General features: G+C 41.3%; 1 protein-coding gene across 1 annotated transcript in view; it reads left to right on the top strand.

Moving 5' to 3' along the window:
* sema3d (sema domain, immunoglobulin domain (Ig), short basic domain, secreted, (semaphorin) 3D) overlaps positions 1 to 27,584 on the top strand; it is a gene marked incomplete at its 3' end in the record, with an annotated part of 95,795 nt that overhangs the window by 42,930 nt on the left and 25,281 nt on the right. The window contains exons 8-16 of the mRNA XM_079567812.1: positions 8,965 to 9,079; positions 9,351 to 9,420; positions 9,498 to 9,642; positions 13,200 to 13,422; positions 15,924 to 16,012; positions 17,379 to 17,420; positions 19,415 to 19,572; positions 21,353 to 21,417; positions 21,826 to 21,965. Of these exons, the coding sequence (XP_079423938.1) occupies positions 8,965 to 9,079; positions 9,351 to 9,420; positions 9,498 to 9,642; positions 13,200 to 13,422; positions 15,924 to 16,012; positions 17,379 to 17,420; positions 19,415 to 19,572; positions 21,353 to 21,417; positions 21,826 to 21,965 (1,047 nt within the window). The remainder of the gene's footprint in view (positions 1 to 8,964; positions 9,080 to 9,350; positions 9,421 to 9,497; positions 9,643 to 13,199; positions 13,423 to 15,923; positions 16,013 to 17,378; positions 17,421 to 19,414; positions 19,573 to 21,352; positions 21,418 to 21,825; positions 21,966 to 27,584) is intronic.

The raw sequence follows: 27,584 nt of genomic DNA, 5'->3' as shown, positions 1-27,584 counted from the left end.
ACATTTTTGTCACTTTTTGGTTGAGTTTTTTGTCACTTTTTGTTGAATTTTTGTCATTTTTTGTCACATTTTTGTTGAATTTTTGTCACATTTTTGTTACATTTTTGTCACATTTTTGTTGAATTTTTGTCACGTTTGTTGCGTTTACATCCTTGTTTTTCTTCTCATTTTTTGTGGCTATTTTGGTGCTTTTTTCCCCAAGAAGCTTTTTGATTAGGGTAAAGCCAAACTGGAGAAAATGGGATCCGTTCAGGTGGGAGTTAAGAGGTTAAATGAGGCTGTAAGCTCCAGTTGAGAAGCTTTTAGAGTTAGGTAAAGCTGAACTGGAGAATGTGCTTGTTTAAGGCAGGGGGTTAAGTAATGTAAAAATGTGAGAAACTCTGTCAGTTACTTAAAACTTTCCAAACAGGACACCAAATTAGGTCATAAATTATGCACAGCACTGGCAATTGTAGAAAATGGTGCTTCACTTTTGGCTAAAATTGTCAGGTTCGGCCCTTGGTCCTTTTACAATAAAGAAAATCGGCCCTCCACTAAGCAAGCTTTCGTTGTTGTCAATCAGGAAAAGGGCCTTGAGGTAAATCATTTCGAATATGGCAGGTGTTTCTCTTAAAACTGTCCTGTTACTCATCAACATTCTCCTCCGCATAATTCTTTCGTCAACTTCGGATTCAGAAAGAGCCTTCCATTTCCTCACTGCAACCATAAAACTGGCTTTTACCTCCACTTACTTTTACCGCATCAAAGCACTCCTTGCACAATATATCCTGTCTGTGCAAATGCCTCCTTTTTTTTTTTTATAGGCACAATCCTCTTTAAGTTTACCTTTTGCAACAGCGTATTTGAACAATATCCAGTTTCACGGCCTAATAAATTCGCGGCGGACAGCGTTTCAGCACTACTGGAGCTGCTTGGCTGGTAGCTCGGCGGGCGGAATGGGGATTGTAAGTGCGTGACGCGGGACCATTTGGGGAAGGGATGCTGGGCTGTAAGTCATGGCAAATGGCACCGGCCCGGACAGCGGCTCGCTATTAGCGTTTGAAAGGCTGTTGATACATTCTTTTGCGAGCGGCTTTCGGGGTATTTATGAGCGGGGAGTTGAAGCTGGGAGGCAGGAAGAGCGGACATGGCTACGGCGCATCGACAGGGAACGGGGGCACCGGGCTGTACGTGCTTTGAAGATTAGAGAGGAACATGGTTATTAATGGACTGCTTTCAGTCAACAAGTTGGAGGTCTTTGTAGTTGATCAAGGTGAGGCTACTTGTTTCAGTTGACTACAAAAGAAGATAGGGGTTTAAATTGAGATATTATTCTAAGTTGACCTTCGGTGAATGTTTACTTCTTTAAAAAAATACCTATCAGTTTTGCATTGAGGGAGCGTGACCACTGCACGAAACCTTCTCCAGCCCATCCCAAAGAGTCTCAGTGGGGTTTAGACCGGGACTCTGCGGCGGACGATCATCTAGTCATCTTGGAACATGCCTGTGCCATCAGGGAAGAAGAAAATAAGAAATCCTGATGAAATAACCTGGTCATTCTGGATGTTCAGGTCGTCAGCTCATTCTTTGGGCTCAAAGTGTTGCTGAACCTAGACCAAAAATTCTGGGATATTTCAACATGGGGAAATTTCCATGGGAATCAATGGGAATGAACAGGGAAATAACAGTGAATTAACACAACTAAAGATCACTTCTGGACAGACAGATTTAAACTGAAGCATAAACATTTGATAAAAAGTCTCACATGAATCATTTTTGCGATGTCTGACACCAGGGTTTGAAGAGTACAGTGTTTCAGGTCTGTTCTGTTTACTGCAGCTACAGACACTCAGTACTGCAGGGGTAGGTAAGTTTGAGTCAAGGAGGGCTGATTTTCATTATTATGAAACATTCTCATGTAGCCATTATCTGGTCACATCAGTGGATCTAACGTGGTCCGGCTCCGAGACCCGCCATTACCTTAATGACAAGCTGCGACCCAAATAAAACTATAATTTGTCATATATCGTATAAAATATTGTATTTACTAGACGTTTTTATTGAGCAAGTCGTAGATTTGCTTTTAAAGACTGAAATTATGATCAAACCAACCCAATAATATTGACTTTAACAGACTCCAGTGTGTTTCCGTGTAGTTTCAGATGGAAAATATTGAAAAAAAAGTTCCCTATAGGCTCACAACCCACTTTTGAGTCCCGACCCACCAGTTGAGAATCATTGTTTTACATTATATATGACCAAGTGGGATATTATGCAAGGACATTTAAAAAATACACTATTTCTCACATTTTAAGAGTAATTGAACAGGTGAATGATCCCTTATAATATTTCTCAAAATCATATTGGGGGCCAGAGGTTCTGTGCTGGAGGGCCGGTTTTGGCCCCTGAGCCTGATGTTGCCTACCCCTGCAGTACAGTATTGATCACCATTTGACATTGTCAGAGTTAGAAACATTTTGTCCCAGCGCTTATTAGAAAGAGAATAAGGCAGAATGTAGGTTTAGGAAAGCTGTGTTCTGTTTTAACGGCATGTCCTCACTCTTCTTGTACGGGTCGAGTGTGACATCACCCAAATGCATGTTTTATGGTTCAAAAACATCATTAATGAGTAGCAGTTCACCACTTGTTTATTCAACAAAAATGCAAAAATATCATGTTCATGTTCAGAAGATTTCCGAAAATGCTTCAGTAATTTTCCGCCCCTTTGCAACCCTAGACCTGACCAACTGCAGTAGCCCCAGATCATTAACAGTTAAATCCAGGTGGACACTGTTTTGTTTTGTTCAGGCCGTGTAGTTAAAGGTCCTTCATTGACAGGGACATCAACGCTCTTCCACCTGAGTCGGTCTTTGTCATTTGCTTTCATTTGCTCTTGAGCAGTAATCTTGTTTAGTGCGGGATTAGTTATGCTTCTCCATCTATCCGGCTGAGTGACGAGAAAGGACAAACAAAGCTGCCCGGACGTCTTTCACCATGTGTCCAGGATTTTGTCTTTTTGATCACAACCCAAAGCTCATGACCATAAATGAGAAGAGAGAAATGTGGACCGTAAATCAGACGAGTATATGATGAATATTTTAATGTTAGGTTTTAACCATGTTAGGTTTTCGGAAAAATACTATTTTCTTCTTTTCTCCGTTGTCATCATGTCTCTTCCCTGTAGATTAGTATGTTTGCGGCCAATGGATGCCGTTCATCAGGACCCAAACAAGGCTAAAATGGAAATAAATCATTAAGATCACCACTTAAACTGTACTTTTGCACAATTTTAACTTAAAGGAGCTATATCATGCTATTTTAGCCATTCCAAAGTTAAGTATAGGCATGTAAATGATATATTGTACCTCTACCACTATGGAGCACTCATTTTTGTGATAAATATAAGTGTTTTCTGGAGGTATTTTTCAAACCCGGAAGACAAAACGCTTCAATTCAGTTAACTCCGCCCCCTCTCTCCGCACATACAACTTTACCGTAATATAAATAAACAACAATAAGTGAAGTCACTTCACAATGCAGTTATACGGAGTTGACATCTGCAACACAGCTTCATAAATGGCTAACACACATGCTAATATGCTAACACACAAGCTAACCCGCGTTTGGATTGACTCACCGCTCTGGTCCATCGCTGTTTACATTGTGGGACTTGCGTTGGTTATAAAAGTGAATCCACTTTGATTCTGGCGAAGGTTCCCCAAACATCCATCAGTGACAGTCACAGAAAAACAATATTTTGGTGATAGTCGCTGAATCCCGGAGAAAAAAACAGCTGAGTGGCCTCTTCTTGAAAAAGGTTGAATAAACTCGTCCTCGTAGCCAAACGCGCTTCTTTTTCTCCGTGACATTATCGTTAGTTAAGAATAAAGAACAGCTGTGTCCAGAGTAGGTTATAACGAGCTCCATCTTCAGCTGCAGCGCAAACATGACTGATCTGTTCAGACGCTCAGGGGTGTTTGTTTTGGCCACAGCTGACCTGGAAGCACCTCGGGCACATCCTTTTTTATTTTTTTAATAATTTTTTTTATTTTATTTTCTACTCTTTGTTTCTCTCTTACGACAGAAATAATGAAAACGCTGTTTAACAAATTAAAATCAGGCCGTAAGCATATAATTAAGACATTACATTACAGACGTCGAGCACTTCCGTTCCGCTGTTACGACACAACTGAACACTCAGTCGTTCACCAGGAGAGGGAGGAGCAGCTGCTCAGAGCGCAGGATTCAGGAGGATTACTGAGAACTGCGTGAATGAAGCCACAAACCACTCTGGGGGTGTTTTTGATAAGGAAATAGCATAACAACATGGCTAAAAGCTCTAAAAAGTCGATTTTGCATGATATACGACCTTTAACACACACTTTCATTTGTTTAAGTGATTTTGCAAATGAAGCCTAGGCATTAGTTCAACCTGGAAGACTAATTTCAGCATCACCGACCTCCAGCCAATGATCGATTCCGAGAGGGCCACACCTCCACCTCAGCCATCAGCGTAAGAGCCGCACCTCCGTAGCAGCGAATCATCGCCCTCGGTCCTGCTTTTAAGCCCCAGCAATCATGGTTCATTCGCTTCCCAGATGTGCTGCAACCCACCTCCACCCCATTGCCTCTTCCGTCCACGGCTTGTACCTGGTGCATCTTCACGGGTCTTCCACACCACCACCAGTGTCCAGGCTCCGGGGAAGACATCCCTAACTCCAAGCTGTTCATCTATACTGACTTTCATACATCAATGTCTACCGCCGGGGTCTTGAGTCTATCCAGGTTGAATTGACTACGGCTTCACCTAGCATTCTAGAAGTTATCATTTGAAGATACATTTGACGGCCGTAGTGTCAGACATCGACTCCCGAATTCAGTTTCCAAATACATTATTTTGAGTTATGTAACGATATCACAATTGTTTTCTTTCTTGGCCCTGCACCAATTTCTTACCTTTGTTGTCAGATTTTGTCATTTAAAAAAAAAGCTATTTGGTTGTCAAAAATCGAACCTGTCCCCCTTTTTGTCACATATTCACAATTAAAGTTGACCTTAGACAACACCATCAAATCATAATACTCTGTGGACTGCACGGATTGGCCTTTTTTCCATTCACAAATGATTATTTTTGCAACGTGTAAAAGGCCATTGAGGCTAACTGAGCCGGACACATAATCTTCTTACTGTTATTGTACTATCCAAGCATCCATCAGTGCCCTGGGAAAACGCTCATTATTGAATCACTGCACTGTGTGGCCCTCGAGAGCTTCTTGACATGTACAAGTCGGCCCTCTGCAGGCGTCTTAATGAAACAAGCCCATTCATATGCTAACGCCAACCCGGGCGGATTAATGCCATCTTGATTGGAGTGTTATTTTCCCAGCATGCACCTCTCCTTTCATCTCCTTTTCTTTTCATCCCCCAGAAGGTTCAGCGGGGTAAATGAGCAACACTGACCGCCGGCCTCCTCCTCATCAGATAATTGGGAACAGTCCAGTTCTGTGATCTTGGGCTGCACAATTTTGGAACAAATCTATCTGATTATCTGCTGTTACGGGATGTTAGAGTGTTTAAAAATGATTTATAGTTTAATATAATGAACCCGTTTCATGTGACGTATTCATACTAAATTATGTATAAAAACATCACTGTGTCATGGTGTTGTGTTGTAGATTGCACAGGAGTACCAACAATCCAGGACTTTGACTGTATAACAAACCCTATTCAGAAGAACAGACGCCACCATAAGTTGTGTTACCATAATGTCATCATTATCATAAACCTCCCTTTTAAAGAGAGCTGCATTGATATGGGCGATTATGAGGAGATATTCCCGTTAGCTTCATACATGCTGTACGTTGCTAGCGTTAGTACTTGTTACATGCCAAACACAAAATGCCTTAAATTTATCCTGGTCCTTCATGACTCTGCACCCCTCCAAACTAACTAACTTTAAAAAGTAGGTTACATTTACATTGCTAACATTGGCGTGCATAGTTGTAGACATCAGGCCAGGAGTGCATATCGGATGACCACCACTCGTTTTCGGGATCGTTCATTTGTTCTTAAAGGAACAGGCCACCGTTTTTCCCATACTGAGAAATATTCTTACCTGAGCTTAGATGAGTTGATGCGTACCTGTCTGGTCTTTGTGTGTGCCCTCAGTCACGCAAAAAGACTAAAGATGTTGTTAGCATTTGGCCTCTCCCAATGTATTCCTATAGCTCCAAACGGTGGTGAAGTTAGAAGCGACCACGCTCTTCCACGGGCACAAAGGCCAGACAGGTACGGATCAACTCGTCTAAGCTCAGGTAAGAACATATCTCAGTATGGAAAAACGGTGGCCTGTTCCTTTAAAGTGAGCTTCTTTAACCTGTTTCCTGCCGTCTGAGGGTTAGGTAAGGTTAGGTTAGAGCTAGGGTTATCAATTATGTGCATCCAAATCTCAAAGTATATTGACAGGACATTTTACAGCCTTAATGCCAGTGTGATACCTCGTTTGAAAGGCAAGACATTCTAGTTTCTAAAATGATGTGTAAGATCTGTGGGAGTGAAACACAACTTACATGACATTTGCCGTTCATAACCCTAGTCCCTGACCCTAACCCTATAGCCCCCTGATCGGGGGGGGGGGACGGCAAGTAACAGATTAAATAAGCGGCCACGTCCTCAAGTGACAAGCTTTCTACGTACTTTGAACTATTTTCAAGCCTTAAAGGAACAGGCCACCATTTTTTCCCATACTGAGATATGTTCTTACCTGAGCTTAGACGAGTTGATGCGTACCTGTCTGGCCTTTGTGCCTGTGGAAGAACTTGGTCGCTTCTAACTTCACCCCATTTGGAGCCATAATAATATACTGGGAGAAGCCAAATGCTAACAACATTTTTGGTCATTTTGCGTGACTGAGGGCACGCTCAAAGGTACAGGTACACATCAACTCGTCTAAGCTCAGGTAAGAACATATCTCAGTATGCAAACACATTCATTGCCATTATTTGAGCCCATGTAAACATAAACGTATGATATCTAATATAAATAACAGACGTGACATTGGTCCCGCCCCCGGTGTTGGAAGCTGCTCTGAGCTGGGTCGGGGCTGTATCGCTCGAGGCTTTTGATTAATTTAACCCGTCATTCGCTTAATAATATTTCAGCGGTGAGAAACACATTTATTTTGCACTCGAAGCCCTGTTACAGTGCGGGAGGGCGTCCTGCTGCCCCCCCCCGCCCCGGTGTGCAGTGAACATCGCAGCCAGAGGTAAAGGGAGACGGTGATGGGGTTTGCACCTGTCTGAGTTATAGTGCAGATGAGTGGGGCACGTCCGAAAGGAACCGCCTGAGCTCTCCATCGTCCCCACAACTTTATGTTTGGATTTGGAGCCTGTTATCGCCTCTTTCTCACGTCACAGTTCTTTCATCAGAAACAGACCCAGGTGCATTGTTCTTGATCACATGACACAATATTCAGTTTGAGCGTTGTATAAGCCACAAGGTTCAAAACGTGGGAAGAAGATAGCGGCTTATAGTCAGGAAATTTAAGTATTAACATATTTTGGCAAAGTTGGCCTAAGGTGGGGGTGGGAGGGGCTTAGAGTTAGGTTGCTTGAAAAAACAGGAAGTGAAACTACTGGATATTTTACCAGTTTTAAATCAATATGGCATTTTCTAACCAACAAAGTGAAAGTTAGTGACAAAGATGTGTTTAAATCAGGGGTGTCAAAAGTGCGGCCCGGGGGCCAAATGCGGCCCTCAGACCTCGGCCTCTTGCTGTATCGGTACACATCACCAGAGATGGACCTTTATATTTGAAATGTAATAATTCTATACAGTTCTAACCTAACAACTAACATTTTATTGTGAGACAGAGCTGGCATGAAGGTTTTAAGCTAAAATATAGGTATGGGGCACAATTTAAACCTCTGCTAGTCGAAGGTTTTGCAGCACTAACTACTGATCTATGGCCCTTCACCCCGTGTACACTTCAATATGCGACCCCCCCTGGTTTAAATAGTAACATTCATACAGTGCTTTTCAACCTATATTCAGCATTAAAAGCACTGTACATCCAGGAACCACTCACCCATTCATCCTCTCATTCATGCACCACTGTTCCTTTTTCATGCCATTTTCCTGCTCTGTGATGAGCCTGCCACGCACTTCTTTCTTTTGAGCTTGTTGGCAAGTTTTCTGTTTTTTTTCACATTTTATATTTGTCACTCTCTCTGATTGTAAATACGTTATATGAGCCATGGTTTTAAGCTCTATTTCTATCTAGTGAACAGCTGCCCTTGGGCCTCACCGTCTGCTCTGGTCCAACAGTTCAGCTCGAGAGCCATCTGAGAGCGCCAACCATCCAGACCAGTCTTCATGATATTTGTTTGCACCACAGCTTATTCTACTATGTTATAGCTATGGACACATGCTATGGCTCATTTGAAAGACGAGATTCTAAGCTTTAATTCTATATGCCTCGGTTTCTGAGAAATCCTAAGTTAACAGAGGCTAGTTTTGATCAAAATCACTTTTTTTTCTAGAATCAGAGATATCCATGTTTTATGAAACACAACCGTCGTCCTCATTTCACTCTTTTCACTGGGCTTTGGCTGAAAACGGGGGCTTAAGAAAAGAACATTGACTATTGAGAATGTCTGGGCATGAGTTTCACGTTGTTTTAAGAGAACATAGAGCTGAAAGAAGTGGGCCGAGGATGTGGTGGTGACCTGCGGTAAAGGTTTATTTTTAGATCATACAAAACTGTCGGCTTCTTGACCTCACTGGTCGTCTGATTGTGATTCAATGCCCAGATGAAATGTCCAGATGGTGATTTTTCACTGATTTCAGTTCTGTTCATCACAGAGCTCCCCAAATCACAGATAAGGTGTATTAGAGTTTCGTAATAGTAATATACTTTTTTCCCGTTTTTGGCACTCAATGTGTTAAGAGCACTGATCTATTTCCTGGATCCCGGTGTGTTTTCAGAACGACGTCGGGGGGCTGAGGAGTCTGACCCACAAATGGACCACGTTCCTGAAGGCGCGGCTCGTGTGCTCCGTCCCGGGAGAGGACGGGGTGGACACACACTTCCACCAGCTGCGTACGTCTCGCCGAATAAACATCTGCTTCGAATAAAACATCCACTGTGACGACAAATTAAAGGAAGATCCAAAGAGTCCATTTCTCCACATCTTGCGAGTCACGAGGTCACATCGTTTACACAGAGTCAGAGAGACTTTAAAGACTGCACGAGCTTGTCAGGACCAGTTGGAAGTCATGTGGTTCATCTTAAAGCGTCTGCTGTTGAAGCGATGTCCAGCTGTCTCAATTCTTCTCAATTTTCCTTGACTATTTTTTGTTTTTTCTTTCAGAGGACATCTTTATGCTTCCGAGCAGAGACGGCAAGAACCCCAAAGTGTACGCCGTCTTCACCACCTCCAGGTACCATCGTGTTCAGCCCGTTTGATAACAGAGCGCTCCGCCATTACTGAGCTGAACTCTCCCCTTCCCCCGCGCAGCTCCCTGTTCCCCGGCTCGGCGGTGTGCGTGTACAGCATGGCCGACATCCGCGCCGCCTTCAACGGGCCCTTCGCTCACAAGGAGGGGCCCGACCACAGATGGGTGGAGTACGAGGGGAGGATACCCTACCCCCGCCCCGGGACCGTACGTTTGGGACGACTTTACTGAATAATGGGCCTGTAGTTTAGGAATCGGTCAAAATCTCACACACGGAGGGCAGGGACTTCTGTAAGGGGACACTCAACAGAAAAGTGTTTGTTAACTTTAACTGGCAGCCAGCTCGACATTTATCCGTCAAACACCCACATTATGAACGAGCCAGATGTTTTCAGCTGTTGTCAACACATCGACCACACTGAGGTCAAAGGCTCGTTCATCATTAATGAATGTACAACCTTTTGAGATTTTACTTTAGTTAAGAATGACGTAGAAAAGTGTCCTTTGCACTAAATGCTGAATCATATTCAGTAGAGGTCGACCGATATATAGGCCAGACGATATTTGGGGATTTTACAATATCGGCGATCGGCCAATCTAATGCCGATAAAGGACAGAAAGAGATAGAGACTTCCCGTTTTTAGCATTAGAAAGAGCGAAGTCAGGGCTTTAAAATCACAACTCCCTCAGGGGGCACAGAGAAACATCGTGATGAAAATAGGCTAGCTACACATTTGTTAAATATAACTTTCACTAAATCTCAGTGAACATATATATATATATATATATATATATATATATATATATATATATAATTTTTTGAAGCACAGAACTTGGAGAATTCAATCACTGAGTTAGCTTTAGCCTCTGCAGTTGCGTTTTTGATCACCGTGCAAAATACCGCAGTTAGCAACAGTATGCTAATGCTAGCTGCAGGATGCTGATGTTAAACACAACTAATCAAAGCTGGGACAGAAACTATGACTGAATCACCTGAAGTAATCAAATAAAACGGGCCACTGCAGGAGCGGCAGACAGGATTAAAGACCAGACATTTGGAAGAATTGGCCAAAAATATCGGCCTTAGAAAAACCCATATCGGTCGACCTCTACTATTCAGTTAAATTTCAGTTTTTTTGTGGGAGTGGATTCACATCCAACAGCCACTAAACATCTTATATGTAAGATATTCACAGTGTTAGGTAGTAACTGAATACATGTATTTAGAATACTCATTTTGAGTAACTGCCCTCTGTTGTCGTGTCCTTGGGCAAGACTCTTCACCCTTCTTGCCTCCAGTGTCTGTGCACACTGGTGTGTGAATGAGAGTGTGGATGGGTGAGTGAGTGCCTAAAGGAGGTAGAAAGGCACTATATAACTGTGTTTTCATTTTACCCTTTCAATTGAGGGTATTTAGAAAACCTTATCAAAGGAATCAATCACAGTACTCAATCATTACACTACAGTTTCATAATCAGTTTGTAAAGGTTTGTACATTTCAGATAGTTAGTTGTGTTTAAACTCTTTCCTGACATTTGTTGTCAGTTTTCAGGGTCACTTTTTTGGGATCACTGTCACAATAATGGTGAAAACAATTGCCTGCCAGTTCTTGAGAAAAAAAAAGGGGGTTTAATGAAATATACAGCGTCTTTCACAATTCATTTAATGGGGGAAAGACATTTCATCCCATACCTTGAAAAATATCAGGTGCAGGGCCTTTAACGTGAATAAGAAAAGCCGGGAAAAGTTAAGCTCTGTCTGTCTGGACTGTGGGCGTTTGCAAAGTGCTATTTTTGCTTTCCAAATTAGTGGTAAATAAGTTCGTAACAGGCGAGTGACAAATGTAGCCTAAACAACTTCTTAATCATTCACCGCTTTTATGCTTTAATATTACGCATATCAACGTGAAAGTATTCTCAGTATTCAGAATACAGAATGCACATGTCCACTCTATAATTAATACTGGCCATCATTGCAATCCACCTGGAATTTTACCAAACACTTTACAACAATGACCCCTTTGAAAGTAAAGCCAGACCGGAGTGTTTAGAAGAGCGTTCAGTGCCGTCACTGGGTCAAAAGTTAACAGTAAATTGAATCATTTCGTTTAGATTATAATTAGGAAGTTTAGAAAAGAAAAGGTCGTGGGGATGTTGAGAGTGAACTGGGGCTTATGGAAATCCTCAAAGAGGCTGCAGCAGTTACCCAGATGTGCCAGATGTGATGTGCAGCGTGTAATGCTGGGTTCTGCCACCAGAGGGAGACACACACTGGTGTTTGAATTCCCCATAGCAGAGCGAGAGCCCTGTCTGTCCAGTATGAGGGAAAATACATTCAGAGCATGTTGGTCGCCTTCACTCTGTTCTAGATTATGGTTACAGTTCTAGTGGATAATTTCCTACTTTAAGGTAATATCACTTCCACCTCGTCTTACTTCTTATATGTCAATCAGAGTTCTTTGTACTGATGGCTTAAAATGACTTTAATGTTCATAATCTTGAACTTGATTACAAGATGTCATCACAGTTGTCACCGTCGAACTAAAATGTACACGAAGATAAAACATAAAAATACCATTAGGTACTACAAGGTAAAAATAAAGACATAAAATTGTATAAAATATACAAACATACCTCGCTGGCTGACCCATACAAGGCAGAAATGAGGTTTTATTTCTCAAACTTTTGGTTAAGTCGTGGCCTTGACACGCCATGCTTGTTTTTTATGCTTGGGGGTGTGCAACACACTAAATTGCCCCAGCGGAACCAACATAACAAAAAAATATTCAAATAAATGTCCTAGTGACATGAAAAAATATGCTTAAGGCAAAATAAAATATCTTAAACAAAAGAATGGCAGTAAAAGGTAATATGTTTCGTTTTGCACTACAGAAAACATCTGCAATTTTTGCTGTTTATTATTGTTATTGATTGTCGCAAAAATGTCAATCATAGATGGAAAAATTGCTAAAGAATACTAAATACTACTACTAGACTATTTCTTAAATGAGAACTTGTGGGTTATAAAAAGGCAAACGTTTCAAGTTTCGATTAACACAAACAATTATTCAAGAGTAACATTACTTTAAAATAATTTTACTCAAGTACAATCTCCCAAATAATTGCTCATACAACAGTTAAAAAAAGCACAAAAGACATACATTTTGAGTGCTACTGAATAACTGTTGAGATTGCAGTTACAGAGACTAAAAAAAATGTCTTCATTTTCATAATGTTAAGCTTACATGAGTTTATTAGATCACAGTTTGATCCAACTCATGCATTTCAGTCAGTAATAGAAATAGGAATAGATATCATAGTCTGAATATTTGTAAAGTTATTACAAGATTGAATGGTTTGCACCTACAGCACTTGTGCCACTAAAAACATGTACAACAGGCCATGATGATTTGTAATAAAAATGTTTAAAATAAATCACGTATAGGGCCTTTCAGCATAGGCATGATTTTGGTGTGACACTTACAAAACTATTTCACAAACTACAGAAGAAAACACCAACTCCAGACTAGACGCTCACGATTGGGTTTATCGACAACAGTTAGGCCAAGTTTGGTGCAAATCCAAGATGGAGCAGGTTTTATTGGTGAAAATGTATTGATTTACAGGAATGACCGTGATAACAAATCACCTCCTTACATTCTTTGTAGATTTAAGCACATTTATGAGGCTTTATATCAACAAAAACTTGTGCTGAAAAGCAAAGTCATTTCCAATCGTGACATCTCCCTCTTGCTGTGCCCCCAGTGCCCCAGCGCGACCTACGACCCCCGCATCAAGAGCACCAAGGACTTCCCCGACGAGGTGGTGAGCTTCATGCGGCTGCACCCGCTCATGCACCGGCCCGTCCGGCCCATCACGGGACGCCCCGTGTTCACGCGGGTCCGGGCGGACTACAGGCTCACGCACGTCCGAGTGGACAGGGTCACGGCGGAGGACGGGCACTACGAGGTCATGTTCCTGGGCACGGGTGAGACGCCCGCACTGACCCGTGATCACCACCAGAGGGAGGGAGAGGACTGGAGGTTTATGGTGATGGTTCTGTGGTTCAACAGCTGAAGCAGAGGAGACACATGTTAGTTTAAGCTGGAATAATGTCGCTTTGTATTCACTTTGTTCAAGTAAAAAGTGAGCGGAATAATTACTCAAGTTAAAGTAAGAAATAACTGATAGATTTGCTTCTTCTTTGAGTTTTCTGTCACTCCTTTTGTGGCTTTTTTGTCACTTTGTTGTTGCGTTGCCAAACTGCAGAAACTGCTCGGTTCAGGTGGGGGTTAAGAGGTTAAAAATACAACATAAAAGCAGATTAAATAAATCTTTATAAACAGATGCAAGAAACACACGATGTCACTTATAGATGAATTCACAATGGGAGGAGTAAGTCATTTCTTTACACAGTGAATATTACCAATAGTGTCATTTCATCACAGAGTAGATTAGCCATACGAATGACTTCAAAAGTTGCTCAAAGTTACTGATTAGTAGGGGTGTAACGGTTCACGGGGATGTATTGAACCGTTCGGTTCGGCCTGTTCGGTTCGGTCCACTTGCGTACCGTTTCGGTGTATTATTTTCATTAAATAATGTAAATGTATTATTAGCGTCATATTAAGTGCCGCGGAACAAAGTTCCTACGCGAGTTTCCGCACGGACGCTATTGAGTGACGTACATTGAAGCTGCATGAGTAGCCGAGAGAAACTACAGGCGCTGGCTTTAAGTATTTGATTAAAAGTCTTGAGCCTCGCTACAATATCCCGTCACGTCCGCACTTCAGCCAAAAAGTTACACCAGCGCTCAGAGCCGGTTCTTCCTCGGGGACAGGCTCTTCCAGCGCGCACTCACTCTCCGCCTACTTCGCCACATATAACACCAAAACGGAGTAGTCTGGTGAAGTGAATGAGCAGGAGAGACCGACCGCCTTCCCCCTGTCTCTTCCAAAGCGCGAGTGCTTCTCCGCTCGTGTCCCGCTCGGCCGTCTGTCTCCCGGTGCTCGCTTCGCCTCATGCGCGGCTCCTCCGCGGTTGCATCATGTCACCCGTGTCCCGGGCGCTGCTCTCATGTTTTCTCTGCGCAGACTCTGGGCCTCACTCACATTTAAACCCTCTTCTTACTGTGTCTGGTGAGTCTAGAGTATCAGGACAGTAGTTTGGCGAGTAGACGAGAGTAAAAAGCCGTTCACTGTGGCCTTTTTGTTGAGTTGAATCCACATGGTTCTCATGAGTTACAGTAACTCTCATTATAAGAGTGCAATTTATTTAAAATATCACCCAAATGGGTCACTTTTATTTATTTTATGCAAGAATTCTATTGTGTATTGGCAGCTTTTCAAAAGAAAATTTTTGTTAGTTCTTATTTATTTGTACCGAAAATTAACCGAACCGAGCCCTCCAAAACCGTGAACCGAACCGAATACAATTTTAGCGTACCGTTACACCCCTACTGATTAGTGTTAGAGGATAACATTAAATCGCTATTTATCATACTGGGTCAAGCTGTAAAGTCGTACTATTTAATGTTATCCTCTAACAATTGGTGCCTGCATCTGGTCTCTAGTTCCTGCCCAGGCTTTGTTTACGTTTTCTGCCTCTGCCAGAGTCCTGTGACTGTACAAATGCATTTCAAAGGATAATGTTTATTGTTCTGTTTGTTATTTGGATTCCCGATAGTGACTCAAACGGTAGCAGCTAGCCTTCCATCACACTTTGAAGAGCGGGTGTTTTGCTTTTTGCAGGAAGTTGATAATAATCTCACATGTTAATCACTATCTTACCAAATATCCAGTAGTTTCATTTCCACACTGAGATATTTCCTTACTTAAGCTTAGACGAGTTGATGTGTACCTGTGGTAGAGCGTGGTAACTTCCAACTTCACCCCCGTTTGGAGCTATAGGAATACACTGGGAGAGGCCGAATGCTAACAACATCTTTGTGCGTGCGACCAGACAGGTACACATCAACTCGTCTAAGCTAAAATCTGACCCGAGTTGCTCATGACTCCTTGTATTGTTATGTTTTTGGGGCAAAAACGACATAAATCGTTCACATTTGTCTCTGCTCTTCTGGTTGATGCTTCGTAAAACCGCTAACTTCCTCATTTACGAAACACGCCGATTGCGTCATATCCGTCTTCTCTCTAATTGGTTTACACGCTTCTCAATCACGGATCGGGAAATCACCCCTGATCTCAGACTGCATCTTTGTAAAGAAAAGGAAAAGCATGTATTCTGCCTGGTCAGGCTAATGGTCCTTTGCCCCAAAAGGAAGATATTCGAAAGCTCCAAGTATTGCAGAAAAAATCCGCATGACTGTCCTTTTGCTGTCCACTATGGACCAGCATTGAACTCTCTCCAGGCTGCTTGTTGAGATTTTTGAAAAATCTTATAGCATCTGCAAAAAGATTTAGGCTAAACCCTTGTCTAGAATACGACGTGTGAAGAAAGTCTTATAGTCTCTTTTATTTTGTGTTCCAGAAGTGGGCTCAGTGCTGAAGGTGGTGTCCATCACTCAGGAGAACTGGGCCAGTGAAGAGGTCATCCTGGAGGAGCTGCAGGTGTTCCAGGTGAGACAGGGTCACGCTATGATGTTTTTAGGAGTAATACACATACATAAGACATCCTATTATCATGAGAACATTGTGCTGGGAGGTGCTACCAAATCCTCGGGTTTAAGGCCATGTTCACATTCGTGTTACTTGAAGTGATTCCTGGGAATTCCTGGGTTCATTATGTTTGTGTAGATGAAATATATTTCGATCCAGATGTGTTGCTAGAGTCACATAAACAAACTGCACTGAACTTTATACGCCTTTAAAGCGAGAGACACAGCAGGTGGAAACTGTGATTTTTCATCCATTGGTCAATGTTGAGATTTTTAGCTAGTTTTCTCCCGTAACATCTTCGTTTTAATGTCAGAATAATCAAAATAAATGACAAGACTCACCCTTCACAGGCGTACTGTAAAGGGTGGTTCTTTTATGAAGCTCTGTCACACTAGCCAACCGGAAATTTCCTGGAAATAACTATCACATCACAGTGCACCGGTTGCTTTCCCACGCAAATTCATTCACAAATACTGACATTGTGTATCCACATGCAGCACAAAAGGCGACCGAGATGTTGCTGTGATCCAAATATGGTCAATTCTTGAAGAGAAACAACTGTGGCCATAGATGTGGCTACAGACATACATGCTAATGTGCAGACGTTGCAAAATTTTCAGACACGTTTTCTCCAAATGAGGTTTTATTCCACCCACCGACATCTCTGAGCCAAACTTTACAGTGTTAAGATTTATGAATATTTTGAAGGGTTTTTCAGAGGGATTTCTGTATTATCTAATTCCCAGCTTGATTTAATAAGCTTTGAAATGTATTAAACATTTATTTATTACAGACCTTTTATAACTAATTAAAAAGCTTATTCAAAGATCCAAAATGCCTCCTCGGAAAAATATTTCTAACCAATATAAAACATAATTCAAACCTGACTTTATCCATTATTTGGATTTTGTCACTGAAAATATTGGCAATTTTGGCCATTTTTATTAAAAAAATGTCAGTTTTTTATATGAAAACATAAAAGGACAGAAAAGTTGTGAAACACCTTTTCTCATAATTAGTAAAAGTTCACAAAATTATCATTTTCCTATTCACCTCTCAATGTCAATGACAAGAAAACAAAATAAAACAAAAACATTAGCATGGATACAGTATATATACTGTCTGTAATATTAATGAAAGTCGAATAAAAAGACACCTGCAGCGTCTTGCCTTATAACAAAGTTTATAAATGCAGATGACCCTGAGTAGAGTACCTCAAGTGTACTCATTCCCCAGTTTAAGAACCACTTCTCTTCTTAACACAAAAGACATAAAATGTGAGGAAGTTGCTCTTGATTGAAGTCATTAAAATGTGTTTGTGTTCCAGCCTCCCCGTCCCATCCTGAGCATGGAGCTGTCGTCCAAACAGGTTTGTGCCTCATCTTCTTTTACAGCTGTGATTGTGAGCAGGTCAGAGGTGCCTGACCTCTCGCTCCTCTGTCCGCTGTGTAGACGGGCGCGTGTCCAGGTGCACAGTCCCGCTTGTGTTGGACTGTAGTTAAACGCAGACAAGTCCCAGCACATGGGAGGAAGACATTAGGACACATTCCTGACACAGAAACATCCCACACACAGGCTGCACTTTTCTCATTTCACTTGACTCGGCGTGTCATGAAAAAAACATATGTAACATACATAGTAAGAGGAGCATGATGGTTTGGTAAATGGTTTTGCATTGGTATTAAAGGTTCAATTCATCTTTATTCCTGACTCAGGGTCCAATACAGACACAGGCACAATCAAAAAACAGAGAAAAAAACGAGAGTCACTTTAAACAGACAGCTTTACCAGTGCCTCCCCATCCTTGACATCAACCAGTGACATAATTTGATTCCTCTGTAAATATATGCCCAAAGTATTTTATTTTGTTTGTTGCAAATCCTTGTGTCATCATAATCATCATAATCTGTACTTTTCATTGGATTGTGTTTGACGTCAGGCTCCAGGCCACAGCGTGATCAATTATTAAGTAACCAGCCAGTATTACAAGCCTTAAGTCATGATGACAGTTCATCCAGATACAAGTTAAAGAGAATAGAGGATAAAGTACACCCCTGTCTGATCCCCTGCCGACCTTAAATGGTTGAGTATACCAATAAGTAAGAACTGAGGAGAATTGATGCTTGTAATTAGCAACAACTTCTTTGAGAGAATATAAATATATGTGCCTAATTTACAAAAATAATTTGGTTAAAGTGAATGCGATGAAAGTACATTTGATATAAATACTGAAGCGTGTAACAACGTGTGTGTGGAACAAAGAACTACAAAATGGCAAAGAGTGGCTCAAACTGGAAGTGACTAAATTTACTCTGAACGTGACTTGATAAATCCAGCTTTGATAAAAAGTTCATCAAATCACGTGAAGTTTATTAAAATCACACTCTTTTTTTAATCAATATGAATAATTGCTCACGTCACTATTTAAATCAAATCAAATGTATTCATATAGCACATTTAAACTGTTGTTGACCAAAGTGCTTCACAAAAAGGTCTACAGTACAAAAACAAAAATATAAACAATACACAATGTACAAGCAGCAAAACACTAACAGAACTGGGAACTGCAACAGAGAAAGCCCTGTCCCCTTTGGTGACACACTTGGAGCGAGGAACCTCCAAAAGCAGCTGATCAGCAGATCTCAGAGCCCGAGCAGGGGCGTGACGGACAAAAACTCAGACAAATACAGAGGAGCAGGGGAGACATTTGAAAACAATAACTAGAAGCTTAAACCTTATCCTATAATACACAGGAAGTCAATTTAGAGCAGCTAGCACAGGGGTGATATGCTGTTGTTTTGGTCTCTGTAAGGAGACGAGCGGCTGCGTTCAGCGCCCCCTGGAGACGACGATTTGAACGCTGACCAAGACCAATGTACACAGAGTTACAATAATCAAGTCGCAAAATTATAAATGCATGAATGGCTTTCTCAAAGTCGCAGGCTGGTAGATCATTTTTGACCTTGCTTAGAGTTTTAATTTGGAAAAAGCTTGATTTGACATGATTTATACGTTTCTCAAATTTCAATCAAAGGTACTTTCATCACGTTCACTTTCACCCCTCAATTTTAAACTTCCATTTTATAAAAGCAGCTGTGATTTTATACAAAGATGATGTGAACTCATGAAAACAGACTCTGACTTTATAAATGCATTTGGAAACTGATTCAAAAAACCTTTATTAAATCACACTTGGGTTTATCGGTATAAACAATTTTAGCGCGTCACAGTTTAAATCAAATGTACTTTCATCACATCTGTGTTACTTCCACCCCTCACACAAGCCTTGAAACCAGATCTCAGTAAACTGCTTTGAAAGTGAGCGCTGCTGACACGGGGCTGTGCTTTGTTGTCGCCCTGTAGCAGATGCTGTTTGTGGGCTCTGCGGCCGGTCTGGCCCGGGTCGCCCTGAGCCGCTGCCCGCTGTACGGTCAGGCCTGCGCGGACTGCTGCCTGGCCCGGGACCCTTACTGCGCCTGGGACGGCCACACCTGCGCACGCTACATCCCCGCGTCCAAGAGGTAACTGGATAATGAACAGACTTAGGCCCACAGAGACGTCAGTAATGTGGTGAAGGGAGAGCATGATGGATTTGTAGGTGAAGATATCTCCCCTTAGGCTAAATCAGGACATGCATGCTACATTTGGCACTACAAAACAGCTACATTTGACTTATTTCTATATTACATCTTGCAGCGTTCAGTCTGCCGTTTAATACCGTGTGGTCAAAATGTTCCAGAAAACTGTCACTGTTCAATCGAAGTCACTTTATTTCCTGTCATTGAACATAGAGTTTTTCTGGCGTGCATGATAGCAGTTCATTATTCAGTGCATGTCTGTGGTTAGGGGTCAATGCTCTTCCAGTTCATTAAGAAGTATTTCTTGGCTTCTGTTGCCACCAGAAATATAAAGTGTTTCTTATTATGGGACAGTTTCAGTGGAGCAACTAAATCCTGGAATAGAGGCGTGTGAAAAAGATTGCTCTGGCCTAGTTTAGTTTGAGTTGGTTTAGAGGCTCAGGCAGATGCACAAAAGTTTTTTTTTAAGTTTTTGTAAGTCAAGCACTGTTTTCAATGAGGAAAACATTAAAAGATAATCAGAAATACAGTCTAGACATTGTTAAAGGAACAGGCCACCATTTTTCCATATTAAGATTTTTTATTTTCTTACCTGTCTGGTCTTTGTGGAATATGCTGGGAGAGGCTAAATGCTAACAAGATCTTTGGTCGTTTTGCGTGACTGAGGGCACGCACAAAGACCAGACAGGTACACATCAACTCGTCTACGCTCAGGTAAGAACATATCTCAGTATAAAAAAACGGTGGCCTGTTCCTTTAATGTGGTAAATGACTATTCTCACTGGAAACAAGTGATTTTTAATGGAATACAGAGGCACATTTCCAGCACCTTCACTCCGGTGTTCTAAATTAGATTAGTACTGATGCATTGATCTGAAACTGGCATCAAATATCGGAGCCGATACTGGAAAAAATACAATATTGGGTATCGATTCCAAATGTCTGCTAGTGAACCAATACAATTTTTTGGCTCCCTCCATTTTACAGAATAAATCTACATGCTGTACCTCATTTTGAAGCTCTGAACCTGTAGAATCGAAATGCTGAATTTAACCTCCGCAAACGTACTTCTGATCGCTGTGCAAAATGCCGCAGCTAATGCTCGCTAATGCTAGCTTATGCTAGCGACAACTAATTAAGGCTGGGACCGAAACTATGATTGGATCACCAAAAGTAATAAGATCCTATTGACCGCTTCTGGACTGGTCAAGTGTTTGTACTTTAGTTTATGAAATGCTGTTGGAAAATAACCGATAACACAAGATGTAATGATTAGATCACTGTTCTATGTCCGAGGATATTAAGGATTAGAAAGTCCTTGGATCCTTGTTTATTCTTGTTCTGAGAAATTAAGGCTATTAAAATTGTTCAGGTGACCCCAAACCTTTGAGCAGTAGTAAGTGGTTCCTGGGGTGCAAAGTAGGAAAAGCGCTCTTATATATTAACTGCAGAAGAAAAATAAGTTTTATAGCAAAGTCATTTGTTAAGTGTGTTTGGCAGCAGACACCAACTTATTGATGGCGGTTGATCAAAGCCAGTGACTGTCAAACATTTGGGTGATCTAAATGATCTGATATTCAAAAGAGTTCCAACTTCGAGGACACACGCTTTTTCCATCGCACCAGACAAATAAAATTATGATTTAATTCAAAAACTGCATGAAAATGAATGAAATACGTTAATTTATCGATAACCTCTGATTATATTTTTGTGAACTTTTCAGACGAGCCAGACGACAGGACATCAAGAACGGAGACCCGGCCACTCAGTGCTGGGACACAGAGGACCGTGAGTGTGACTTTTATTTTTAAAGTCAGACGCTGCAGGTGAAGAGGGTAAAAACATCATTTTGAGATAAACATTTGAAACTTTGAACGACTTTCATTCATAAAAATGGCCAATATTTTCAGCGACAAAATCTAAATAATGGATAGAGCCAGGTTTGAATTGATGGTTTTTGTTTTTGTCTTGCATATGCTAAAAAATATTTGGATTATAGCGTCATCTCCGTCAATATTTGTGAAATGTGAAAGCTTCGTCTTTGGTTACTCTGGCATTAAAGCTAAGATGAGGGAGGAGACTAGCTAAAAATCTCTACATTGACCACTGAAAAATCGATATTTTCTCCCGCAGCGTCTCGCCTTCGTGACCAAACATTGAAAAACTCAGTCCAAACTTGTTTCCGTGCGTGCGCAGGTCTGAACGGGAAAGGCTTGGGGGAGAAGCTCGTCTTTGGCGTTCAGAACAACTCGACGTTTTTGGAGTGCGTGGCCAAATCGCAGCAGGCCCAGGTCCAGTGGTACTTCCAGAGAGCGGGATCTGAGCGCAGAGAGCAGGTCAGTGAGCGCGACTGACCCACACACACACACACACACTCGCACGCACACACACCTGCAGCCACGCCTCTCCTGTCAGCCAGCTCTGCAGGTGAGATGCAGATCAGTGTTTGCTGGGCTGGACATTTTGTGGCGTCAGCCCAACACCAGCAGGTTGTTACGCCGTGATTTCTCATTACGATTTATGCAAAAATCTTTTCTGACAGCCATTATTCAAGTCATCGATTCTCTATCCAGGTCTTTACAGTCATAGGCTGACCGGATAGGGATGACCACACTGTGCAAAAGCAGAAGCCTCAAAACACAACAGTTTTAACAATAGGCAAGGCAAGACTTTTTTTTATACCTCACATTTCGTACACAAGGCAACTCAATGCATCTTACAAAAGAAGATATGGAAAATTACAATCAGGTTAAAGTTAAGTCAAAGCACGCACATAAAAACATCAAGACATGGGAAATACACAGTACACGAGGTCACAGGATTGGACTGGGACACATTTTGTTGCAGATGTTGCAATAGGAGCCAATATGATTCGTACTGTGATACAGTAATACCAGGCTCACATTAAATCCGGTACGGCCTCCGCAAGAATGAAAAAGTCATTAAAATCAATTTTGCGTAACGTTGGAAATGTAAACATTACATCATTACCGATGACAGGGTCCAAAGTGTGTTGCAGAGCATCTACGTCACTGGAGAGAGTCGTTGTACCGGCAAATATGGCTTTTTTTTTTACAAACACGTCCCATGTACAGGGCTACACATCACGCGAACTCGCACCAAAAGCGTGAACCCACGTGAACTTCTGTTCTCGCGAGCACCGTTTTGGTGGACCGAACCCAGACTGCAGTAAATGTGAGCCGGGGGTATGTATTCAATAAGGAAAAGCATTACTTTGCCCACAATGAAAAGAAAAAGAAAGAAAAGAAAGAAAAAATCTTAACGGTAGTTTTAAAAATGTGCAAAGGCATTCAGAGTATCGCTTGGTAATCTTCAATTAAGGTTCTTGAGTCGTCTTCTACACTCTGTTATTGAAGTGTCGAACGTTTCGCATCTCATCCGAAAGGCTTCGTCACCACACTAAAGTTTCAGCTCAGTCTGCAGACTAGATAAAGACCACAGAGAGGAGTTTCACTTGGCTTAGGAGTTTAAAGGGACTATACAGAGTTTAAACATGTCAACATAATGTATTTTCCTTCCTCTACATGTTCCAGTCGTGCCCTAATGTGTAGAATGAGCTCAGACCTGTTCACCACAACTGCCTCTAAAATCCTGCACTGTCACTCAAAAAGATGTTAATTCGGGTCTGAAGTGCCGTCATGCACGAGCTTAATATAGAAGCTGCAATTACACGTGTGACCTGAGATGGCAGCAGTGAGCATAAAATGGCAAATTTGCATCTAGCTCCTGAACAGTCCTCATCTCAGCTAATTACCTGCTTATTGATCTGTCCTGGGCTGAGTTTCAGCCTCATTAACATGACAGGGCCCTGCCGGCTGGGCGCGAAGAACATTGTTATAACAGGAGGACAAATGAAATCTAAGACCACCATTCCTTCACAAAAATAGAGGGGAGGGACTTAGCCGAGCAAAACTCCTCCCCATGGTCTTTATGTGGGCTGTGGGCTAAACTGATCTTTAATGCGCTGACGAAGCCTTTTGGATGAGAGGTGAAACATTCGGCACTTCAACAACAGAAGATGACTCAAGAACCTTCATTGAAGATGGACAACTCCTGTACGACTGCGAGCCTACACATCTTCTGATGCGTTACGTGAATCTCAACACATTTTTGGGTCTTAAAATGAGTTTTTTGGGGGATTTTTTATGAATCACGAGCAACGATGATTAGTAGACTTTTCTGTTGGTCTGAATTTTTAGTCGACTCTTTCTGTTCTGATCTCATGCTTCTCCTCGTTGACCTTCCTGTCCGCGGCGGATTTATCACATTTGTAAAAGTATTTAATAGATCCCCATCTTTTAAACACTGGCCTATTCCTTCCAATTCTTTTTTCCACAAATCACCTCCCCGGCGCCGCGTGCGTGCTGCGTAGGACGGGGAACGAAATACAGCCCTGCAGATTCTGAAGGCAGAGCCCAATACCCAGAGGTCCCATCTTCAGCACATACGGCAGCCCGCACAGTGGCGCTTTTCTTTTTTTCCCCACACATACAGACGTTATTGATATTTATGAGTGGCCAGGGATTTGTGGAACTTTTGTGAAGAAGGTGAGAAATGGGAGGAATCACAAACGGGACGGGCCCAGGGGGGAATTCCGAGGTTTAGAGCGACCACCGCAGAGGAGAAACTGAAATGGCAGCTATGAATGGCATCTTTATTGACATTTTTAATACTGTTGGAAGCGGCTGCCCGGTTTTAAACGTCCAAAGAAAACATATTTGCGCTCATTCCATTAGCTACAGATCACGTTTCAGGGCGATGCCGCGCACATGAAGCTGTGGGATCACGTATGCGTTGCTTTGAGTGGAGCAGATTGGGCAAAAGGTTGTGCACTTTGTGGTCAAATATATGAAAATAAATTCAATTAGGCAAGATTGCTGTCTAGGTTCTATTTAAAAACAAATTTTATAATCATCTCATAGTCCTTTGATTGAGGCAGGTCTAGGGATGAGAATCAAGATCCGGATCTGAGCAATCCATTGGAACCATGTCTCCTTCATTAACGATGCCTCTTAATATTATATCCATGACTGCAGATCCAAAATGATCCAATATGTTTTATAAAAGCTGCGTACTTAAGAACCTAAACAATGTGCATGTTCTTCTGCATCCGTCGCTTTGCATCATTCAGAAACTATGGCTCAGAGGAGTTGACAAGGATATCCTTCGACTCTCGTTCAGAAAAGTAAGAAAATCCCTCACAACCCGTTTGTGCGCCTGATGTAGCTCCTCCTCTGTGCGCCTCTTTCAACACTGTTGCCAGGTAAAGGGACTAGATGGAAGTCGTCATTTACTTACTCGCCACTGCCACCTCAGGTCTTGCACGTAACTGCAGTCTCTATCTTATCTAAAGCTCATGCTTGATGCACACATGCTATTAGTACACGCACGGATAAACACAAACAACAGCATTTGCATCCCGTTTTGCACAGATTTGCAGACATGACTAGCCTGGCTAACACCAGACTAAAATCACAAGTGATATTTAGTCTGGGGACCACCAATTCATTTTCTCGTAGGAGAGGTGTGGTTTACGATCGTCCATAGCCGTTTACTTTTTATAAAAAAAAGTCTATCATGCGTCTGCACGTAGCATAGCCAATCGTATCATCGTATGAGATTACGTTTGACGTACCCGCTGTAAACTTCTGAGCTAAACTATTTAGAACAAGGTCTAAAGCTTGATCGAAAAATACCATCGTGTCTGCTGCTGTCATGTTTGATCCGTAAATACACTTTTTTTTTTTAAATCCGTAAATAAACTACAAGCTTCCGTATATCGAATAGCGCGTCATCGTCTTGCCGGCCCTCCTCGCTCTGTGATTGGTTCCCAAATCCATGCGAAAATTTCGGTCATGGTCCCCAGGCTGTTGTTTTTTTTTTTGTAACTTTCTTTTTATTGTTTTTAAGTTTTGAACAATACAAACAATACAAACATGGGATACTTGGGATATTAAAAGTAAAACTTTACCAACAAAATGGTTTTAACAATGTGAAGTTGAAGTGAAAATTGTCCATTTCTCCCATTTTTCTTGACACTGCTCTTCTTGAGTCCTCAGTCTATGGGTCAAAATCTCCATCTCCAAAATTCCTTTCACAATTTGTAGCCAGTCTTTAGTTGTAGGTGGATCCATTCTGTACCATTTTTTGGTAATAGCCTTTTTACATGCTACTAACAGTATTTTAAGTAAATATTTATCATTTTTTTCCACATTACCCTCCATGAAATAACCAAAATATAACAGTAAACATGTTTTAGGAATTATATAGCCCAATATCTTCACAATTGTAGAATATACCTCTTCCCAAAATGATACGAGTTTTGGACATGACCAGAAAACGTGTGCATGGTTTACATTGACCTCTCCACATTCTCTCCAACAGGGTTGAACCCTAGCTACATATTTGGCTGTAATTTTAGGAGTGATAAAAAATCTAATTATATTTTTCCAGCAATGTTCCCTCCAAATTCTCGAAGAGGTAGTTGATTGTTGTGTTCTCCAGATATATATCCATTGCTCTTCTGAGACAGCAAATCCTAGTTCTTTTTCCCATTTCTCTTTTATGTCCAAAGTGTTACAAGCCCTCCTCCCCAGCAAGTGCTTGTAAATGGAAGATGTAGTTCTATATTTTTTAGAATGGTATATTCCAACAATCATTTTAATAAGATCATTGTTATTGTGCTCGACAATGTGTTTTATTTTCTTACCATAAAAGTCCCTTAATTGTAAGTACCTGAAGTGGTCTTGATTTGTTAAGGCATACTGCTGCTTTAATTCTTGAAAACTTTTAAAGTAGCCATCCTTAATTAATACGCACCAAGATGTTATCCCTTTATTAACCCATTGTTTAAATATCAGATCCTGAGTACCAGGAGTAAAATTTTTATTATAAGCAGGCCACTGTATTACACTTAGCCACATTCGTAACGTAAAACGAGTCACTGTATCTACTTGGTTAAGCATATTCTTTATTGTATCAGTCTCTGCAATAATACTTGAGATTTCTCTTCCTTGTATCACTTGTTCTATATTTTTCCATTTCGCAACATAGTTAGCATCACACCAATTTAATACTGGAGTAATTTGAGCTGCGTAATAGTACTCTTTAAGATTCGGCAATGCCATGCCTCCCCTGTCCTTTCCTATTTGGAGTTTTTCAAATTTTATTCTAGGTTTTTTACCACTCCATATAAATCTTGATATGAGTTTGTCCCATAATTTAAATTGCTTCTCCGGTATTTCTATAGGAAGTGCCTGAAAAAGGTAAAGAAGGCGAGGCAAAATGTTCATTTTCACGATGTCAATTCTGGAACTAAAATCCAGAGTGAGAGTGTCCCATTTTCCTAAATCACATCTTATTTCCTGATCAACTTTGGAAATATTTACCTCATACAGTTTCTCCAGATTTTTTGTTAATTTGACTCCAAGATAGGACATAGTGGTAGCGTTCCAATTCAAACTATATCTACCCCTAACAGTTTCAGATGGGGAGTAGTTCATTGTTAATATTTGTGTCTTAGCCAAGTTTAATTTGTATCCAGAGTAAAACCCGTACAACTCCAAATTATGAAGAAGAATGGGCAAAGATGTTTCTGGGTCGTGTAAATAACATATTACATCATCTGCAAATAATCCCACAACATGTAAATCATTTCCAATCTGTATACCCTTGATTTGTTCATTTTGTCTAATAAATTGTGCTAAAGGTTCTATATAGATAGCAAATAATGTTGGAGATAGACTACATCCTTGGCGCGTTGAGCGTTCAAGCTGTATGGTTTTGGTTAAATTACCATTGACTTTTACACGAGCCGTGGGTGATTGGTAAAGTGTCTTGACACACTGTACCGCCTTTGCATTGAATCCGAATTTGTTCAGGACTTCGTATAAAAAGACCCAACTAACGCTATCAAACGCTTTCTCTGCATCAAG

This window comes from Gobius niger (assembly GCF_951799975.1).
Source record: "Gobius niger genome assembly, chromosome: 12".
Classification (NCBI taxonomy): domain Eukaryota; kingdom Metazoa; phylum Chordata; class Actinopteri; order Gobiiformes; family Gobiidae; genus Gobius; species Gobius niger.
This window is presented reverse-complemented; position numbering and strand designations above follow the sequence as displayed.